This window comes from Myotis brandtii, unplaced genomic scaffold, assembly GCF_000412655.1.
Source record: "Myotis brandtii unplaced genomic scaffold, ASM41265v1 scaffold357, whole genome shotgun sequence".
NCBI lineage: Eukaryota > Metazoa > Chordata > Mammalia > Chiroptera > Vespertilionidae > Myotis > Myotis brandtii.
Genome location: NW_005363729.1, coordinates 748902 through 755707, shown reverse-complemented (window position 1 = coordinate 755707; position 6806 = coordinate 748902). Strand labels below are relative to the sequence as shown.

General features: G+C 61.5%; 1 protein-coding gene across 4 annotated transcripts in view; it reads left to right on the top strand.

The window, feature by feature from the left end:
* LOC106727072 (splicing factor, proline- and glutamine-rich-like) overlaps positions 1 to 591 on the top strand; it is a 4206-nt gene extending 3615 nt beyond the window's left edge. For 2 of the 4 annotated variants that reach the window (XR_001363224.1, XM_014544227.1), the window contains one exon: positions 420 to 591. Coding sequence is in view for 1 of the 4 variants with exons in the window: in XM_014544227.1 (XP_014399713.1) it covers positions 420 to 499 (80 nt within the window). In the remaining 3 variants the exon portion in view is untranslated. Of the gene's footprint in view, positions 1 to 6; positions 229 to 419 lie in introns of those variants that run through there. The other 2 variants (XR_001363223.1, XR_001363222.1) reach the window with 2 other exon arrangements.
* The last annotated feature ends 6215 nt before the right edge of the window (positions 592 to 6806 follow it).

Sequence of the window (6806 nt, the reverse complement as noted above, 5' to 3'; positions counted from 1 at the left end):
CCCTGGCGCTCGGGTTCCCCGGCTGAGATGTGGAGTGAAGCTGGCTGAAGTGCGGCCGCTTAGCCACCGCGCGACCCTGGGCCAGCCCCGCACTCGGAGGGTTTCCAATGCGCCATAGCAGAGCCTGGAGGGTTGGTCGGAGCATGAAATTCAACGACGCCCAGGGGCCCCGCGCAGCAGGAGGGCTCACCAAGTGCTCGCTCCTATCCTGGCACCCCCCGTCGCTTGGTTAGCAACCACAGAGCAGGCAGAGAAGAGGCAGAGCTGTTCCGCCCTGGGCTGGCATGGGGGGGGGGTGCTGGGGCTTGGTGGCTGCCTGGGGACCACGCGGGACATCCATGGGGAAGGAAGTCACAGGGAAGCACGTGGGGGCGGGTACCAGGGACAGGTTTTTAACGCGAGGTCCTTTCCCCCGACAGGAGTGAGCGACCCCGGACGCGGTGAGGGACCCCTGTCCTGCAGACACCCAGGAGGCGGCAGCCACAGGAACCTGGACTGAGAAAGACCTGGAATTTAAAAGGCTCTATCCTGGCCGGTGTGGCTCAGTGGCTGAGCACCGACCCATGAACCAGGAGGTCTCGGTTCGATTCCCAGTCAGGGCAGGGCGCATGCCTGGGTTGCGGGCTCAATCCAGTGCGGGGCGTGCAGGAGGCAGCCGCTCCATGATTCTCTCTCATCACTGATGTTTCTATCTCTCTCCCCCGCTCCCTTCCTCTCTGAAATCAATAAAAATGTATTTTTAAGAAACGGTTTAAAAGGCTCTGAGTGAGAACATGTGAAGCAGTGGGACCCGGGCCTGGCGCGTTGAACGTGTCCACGAATGCTCCCCTATTGACCCTGCGGCTCTCTCTGACAACCCCTTGGACCCCTGCAGGAAGAGCCTGCTGCCTACCCCCATTCTAAAGCTGGGAATACTGAGGGCAGGCAGAGGGCGGGAGGCGACCTGCCCGGAGTCCACTCCGCCCTTACAGACGGGCTGAGGGCAGAGGGTAGCAGCTCCGAGCCACACCACAGGGCCCCGAGGGGGCGTGCTCGAAAACCAAACACAGACGCCAGCGTCCGGCCGGCTGCCTCCCCCGCCGGGTCCCCTAGCGAGGGCCACTATCGAGGGGAGTTATCCAGGTCCCTTCGACGCTGGAGTTTCCTGCTCACAGGCCAGGCAGCGCCTCACCTGCCCCTGAGCCTCTCCGTCCCTTCCAGGCCGATGATTAAGTCAGGTGGCGGCTGGGCCTGACTCACTAACAACTGTGCGCAGTCCGCTTCCACCAGGCACTGATCTCCTGATAAACATCACTCCGGCGTGTTCCAGGCACGAGGCGCAGCCCTGCGGTCCCTGCCTCATCCGGGCCCCTCAGCGATCCGAGGAGACAGACCCGGGCAGGCCGGGTGTGCGGGGGGATCACATCCGGCTGAGGGGCAGCCGACCAGACGCCGGCTGGACTGCCTCCCAGACCCTCGCGCCGAACACCCTCCTTCCAGACCTCCCACATTCTCCCAGCCCAGGAAAACGACGGCGACGTGAGCAGAAATTCCATATAAGGAGAAAGAGGGGGGGGAGAGCGAGAGCCGGGCGAGAGACGCCAGCCAGCCAATCAGTACCCGGGAACGCTGTAAATCAACGTTTTCCGTCAAAATCCCCAGTATGACAACTGCGCAACTTTTAAAAATTTAATCCCAGGACGCTGAGCTCCCGGCAGACGTGCTTCGAGACTTTCAGCAGGTGCAGCAGTGCCTGCGCCTCTACCCAGCGGCTCCGAGCCTCGCGAGCTCTCCCGGCGGCGGCGGCGCTCACCACGTGTGGGATTTCGCCGCCGTGGGTCTGGGCAGCTGCAGGGCGCTTGGCTCTGAGCTCCTGAGGCGCTGGGCTCTCCAGTGCTGTGTGGGGACGTGGCTCCTGGCACGTGTGACCACGGGACCTGAGCCCGTTTTGTGGAAACCGGGATCGAGTATCCCCCCACCCACCGGACAGACGCTCCCTGTGCGGATGGCGCCCGAGGGGTGACTGGCTTACCCGGGGCCGCAAGGCCCGCCAGGAGGAGGCTGCGCTGAACGGATCGCATTCAGATTCCGATGCCCGGCGGTCACCACCAAACTTCTTTGTGTGACCAAAGCCTGGCCTGATCTTAAGCAAAAATCCCACTTCCAACAATAAAAATAAAGGGATCACTGGTCTGACTTCACAGAGCCCCTCAGCACCAGGCCTCGCGAACAGCAAGCTGGTGCACAGAAAGGACGGGAGGGAGCTGGGAGGTCTTCCAGGCCCGGGGCGGACGGCCTGGCGCCTCCCCACCGGTGCGTTCTGTTCTGTCGGCGGCGGCTGCCACGTCCCCATCGCCAGCACCCCTTCCCTCGCCGCGCAGCACGGGTACAACTCGGATCCAACAGATGGCGAGTTGGCTGAAAACCCCGACACATTGGAACACGCCTGGCGTTCACAAGGCTCCGTTTCGCACGGAGGGCGAGTGGGACGCTGGCAGATCCGCCCGATGGGGAAGGGCAGGACCTCACGTCCACACGTTCCTCGGGGCCAGTGGGGGTGCCCACAGGGAGGGACACGGTTCCCTCCGGGCCAGGCACCTGCCCGTGCTCAGTACGCACAGTGACTTGAAAATAATCCCTGTGGTCGCGGGGACCACGGCCTTGTTGTCACGGCCACAAACCACGCAGTCACATGCTCACCCAGGAGGAGTGCCCTGGGTGCTGGGAGCGAAGGGTTCGTGCCGCTGTCTCTGGCCCGAGGAGGGCGGAGGAGCGGGCAGTGGGGAGTCGCGGCGTCCGCCAGGGTGTGGAGAATGAGGGCTCTCGGGAGGGTGGCGTTCACCGCCTCAGACAGACTCGGCCAAGCAGCACTGGCCCTTCGCTCGCTGAGAGACGGGCCGGCCCCGGGGCCGCTCCAGCTTTGGATGCCAATGAGGCTTCAGAAGGACAGCCGGTGGCCCGTCGGAGCAGGTGCCCGTTCCCCAGCCTCTGTTTCGGCCGCCCGCCCCGTGGATCTCGGGCACCGAGGCTGCAGTCCTCCGGGTTCTTCCCCAAACGGCCCTGGGCCAGATGAGCAGCACCTGCTTATGGGAATGGCCGTGCCTCAGGCAATTAGTAAAGTAACCTTTACCCCAAGGGGTTCTGCCCTTGATTGAAGGGGCCCAGCCCCAAATGTTCCATCCGGGTCAGGCCCTTTTAAAGAACCGATGAGCCCGGCCAGTGTGGCCCGGTGGTTGAGTGTCAACCTATGAACCAGGAGGTCAGGGTTCGATTCCCGGTCAGGGCACAGGCCCGGGTTGTGGGCTCCATCCCAGTGTGGGGCGTGCAGGAGGCAGCCGATCAATGATTCTGTCTCATCATTGATGTTTCTCTCTCTCTATCCGTCTCCCTTCCTCTCTGAAGTCAATAAAAATATATTTAAAAGAAAGAACAGATGAATTTTAAGAAGATATATTGTGAGCTGAGCCATGCCATGGCGATTATCTTGTGACGTTGGCCCCGCAGTGCACACTGAAACCTCAGATCCAGGGATTTGGGCCTGGGTGTCTTCTGGATGCGACCAGAATAACAAGGCATCAAATTGTGTGTGTGTGTGTGTGTGTGTGTGTGTGTGTGTGTGTGAGAGAGAGAGAGAGAGAGAGAGAGAGAGAGAGGGAACGTGAGAGGATTAGGCAGCAGCGCGCAGGGGCCGGGAGTGGGCGGGCGTGCATGTGAGGTTGGGGCGCACACGTGGTGTGCGGGGTGTTCCCACTGCCCTGGTTTGAAGAGACAGCCTCGCCTTTTGAACAGAATTGCTGCCACCTTTTAATTACTGCAGCGTTCTAAACCGTTGGCAGCGGCCTGATGTGCGCATTCTTGGGGGCTCCACCAGGAGGACGGGGGAGGAGGAGGTGGCGCTGAGGGAGGTGCTCGGGCCAGTGAGGGTCCCTCGGCTCCTTCAGTGCGTCCCAGCCCCTCCCGCACGTCCTGCCGGGTGGGGAGAGGGAGACGAAGGCGGGTTCACCGTGACAGGTCCATCCCAGGGTTCGTTTCTCCAGGGGAGCCCTCACAAAGCACCCGTGATCTGATCTCCCTTCCCAGCCGAACGCTTCCCACGGCTCCAGCAAAGGCAGGCGGCCCAGTTACTCATTCACTCCCTCACTCCTTCATTCATTCACTCACTCCTTCATTTATTCACTCCTTCACTCCTCCATTCATTCACTCCCTCACTCCTTCACTCCCTCACTCCTTCATTCATTCATTCACTCCTTCACTCCCTCCCTCTCTCCTTCCCTCACTCCCTCACTCCTTCACTCATTCACTCATTCATTCGAGGATGAGATGATGCAGATGAAATGATTCAGATGAGATGATGATGTGGATGAGATGATGCAGGTGAGATGATGGGGATGAGATGACGTTTTGACTCCTGGTGCGTCAGTCTGTCCCTGCTTCTCGGTTCGCTTTCTGGATTCACAGCCGAGTCACCACCTCAATAGCTTCGCACAGGCCTTCAAAGGAAACTTGAAAACTGAACCCCCTCTTCACATGTAAGAAACTTAACCCGCTACCCACATAAGTGTATGTGTTCTAAGACTGAAAGTAATAGGGTTACTTTTCAGATTGACCCAGGTGCTCTATCTATCAGGCCGTAAGTCCCCCCCGTCACGTGGGAGCGTGAGAACCTTCACTCCTGTCATCTGGAAGCGGGCCACGAGTCTGGTGCGGGCGTGGCCATGTGGCCAGCGAGTTCTTTGTTTTCTCCATTGCTTTTCAGAGAGAGTGACAAGGAGGGAGGGAGGGGGAGAGGAAAGAGAAAGAGAAAGATCGAGGTGAGAGAGACACAGGGATTGGTTGCCTCCTGCACACGCCCTGACCGGGGCCAGGAATCAAACCTGGGACCCTTCCCTGCAGGCCGCACTCTAACCACGGAGCCACGCCAACCAGGGCGTGAGTGAGTGCTTTTGAGTCTGAAGATGGGTGGCCGCGGGACCCTCGGCCATGTCCTCCCCTCCCGCCGGCTCCTCGCGCCGGAACGTCCAACAATGGCTGTGCGGCGCCAGCCCCCGGCCTCCCTGGCAGGCGGATCCGTGAGGGGCGCCGGCTGCTCTCCCGCTCGCGGATTCGCGCCTCAGATGTCTCTGCTTCTCAGCGTCTCTTGGATTCCACGCTCTCTAATTAGCTCTTTTACATAAATGCCCCTCTTGCCTCACGACGCCGCGATAGCCTCTGGTTTCTCTAAAGATAGTGATTAGGGTTATTTTAGAGCCTCCCGCTGACTCAGGCTGGTGTCGGAGTTCCTGCCTCTGAGAAGGCTCCGCTCCGGCTGCTTCCCTCCCAGCATCACAGGGCCTGCGAGACAGTCCCGCTGGCCCGGCTGTGCCTGTTTCTGAGCCCCTGCGGGGGCCGGAGGTCCGAGCGTCCAGGTGAGGTGGGCGGGATGGCTCCCATGGCGTGGGGTCCCCGCCTGCCCTCCAGGTCGGCCGTTCCCGGGTCAGGGTCCTGGGTGGTGGCCAGTCTCTGCTTTATTCCAGGGGCTCAGGGGCTCTCTGCTCCCAGCACGGGGGGGTGGGGGGGAGGGAGAAATTGTTAAGTTGCTGATTCCGATGCAGCAGCACAAAGCCCCACCCTGCCCCTCGCCACCCACTTGCTGATCTCCGTGGCTCTGGACGTGGGGCCCTCGAGCTGCTTCTGCCCCGTCTTCCCTGAGAACCTTCTAGAATGCGGTTCCCGCTCACTTCGTTTCTTTGCATCTTTTTTGTGATTCCTACAGAATTCTGACCCCCTGAAAAGGCTCTTGTTCATTTTTTTAAACCAATGCTGTTGTGAATCTTTTTCTTAAAGAATTTTTGCGTGTGACGCGGGTTAGGATTTGGGGGGGAAAGTGTGCTTCCCTTCCCGTTAGGCCGAAACCTGGGAACATTGTTGAACGCACCTCAGAGCACATGTGGGCCCTGGATGCCCAGCGGGCCCCTCCCCAGGGGCGGTGGTGCCCCCGAGGGCCGCACGTAGAGCACCAGCGGCCCCGTGCAGCCGCGACCTGTGCTCAGACGACCTTAGGACCGAGACTGAAACTTGGGTCCGCCTGGTGTGGGAGCCCACACAGCAGGGAATCGCACAGCGGAAGCACAGAGGGGAGTGATGACGTCCGGGCCTTCCTCTGAGCTGGGGCTGCTGGGGCCCAGCCCTCGGCCACGCTCACCTGCGCGGCCTGGGCCCCTCCAGGGCCGTCCCGAAGCCTCTGTTTGTCCAAACGCGGGGAAGGCGGTCGGCAGAGGTTAGAAAGGCCCGTCCGCTGAGACACCGAGGCTCTCAGCCCCGGGCAGGAGGTAACAACACCAACCAGACAGGGGGGCGGGCAGCAGGGACGCCACGAGGTGGTCCGCACAGGCCCGGGGATGGGCCTGGAGCCCCAGCAGGGACCACACAGCCCCCTGGGCGGGCCCACCCTGCTGGGACTTCAGATGCAGACCTGCTGTCCAGGCCTGGGACGGGGCTGGGCAGGGACACTCCGCACGCAGCCGGCCCACCCAGACGTCCCGCTAGATGCTAAGTGCCTCGCAGAGCGATGCCCCCTCCCCGCCGCCTACGTGCGCAGATGGCCTCTGTCCCCGGCCGTTAACTCGCCTCTTCCCCAGCCTGCTGTTGGGCGAGTCTCTCGGTAACTCGATCAGCGGGGGGACAATTGGATCAGGGTGTACAGGCCGCGGCGCCCCTCCTGCCGCGTGAATGTCAGAGGCCCCCGGGCGTGGAGACGGCTCCTTCCGAGGCCTCATCTTTGCAAAGCAGATGTGTGTTCCGGGCTTTATTGGATTTGGTGCTTGGATGTGACGCATCTGACTGTGGCC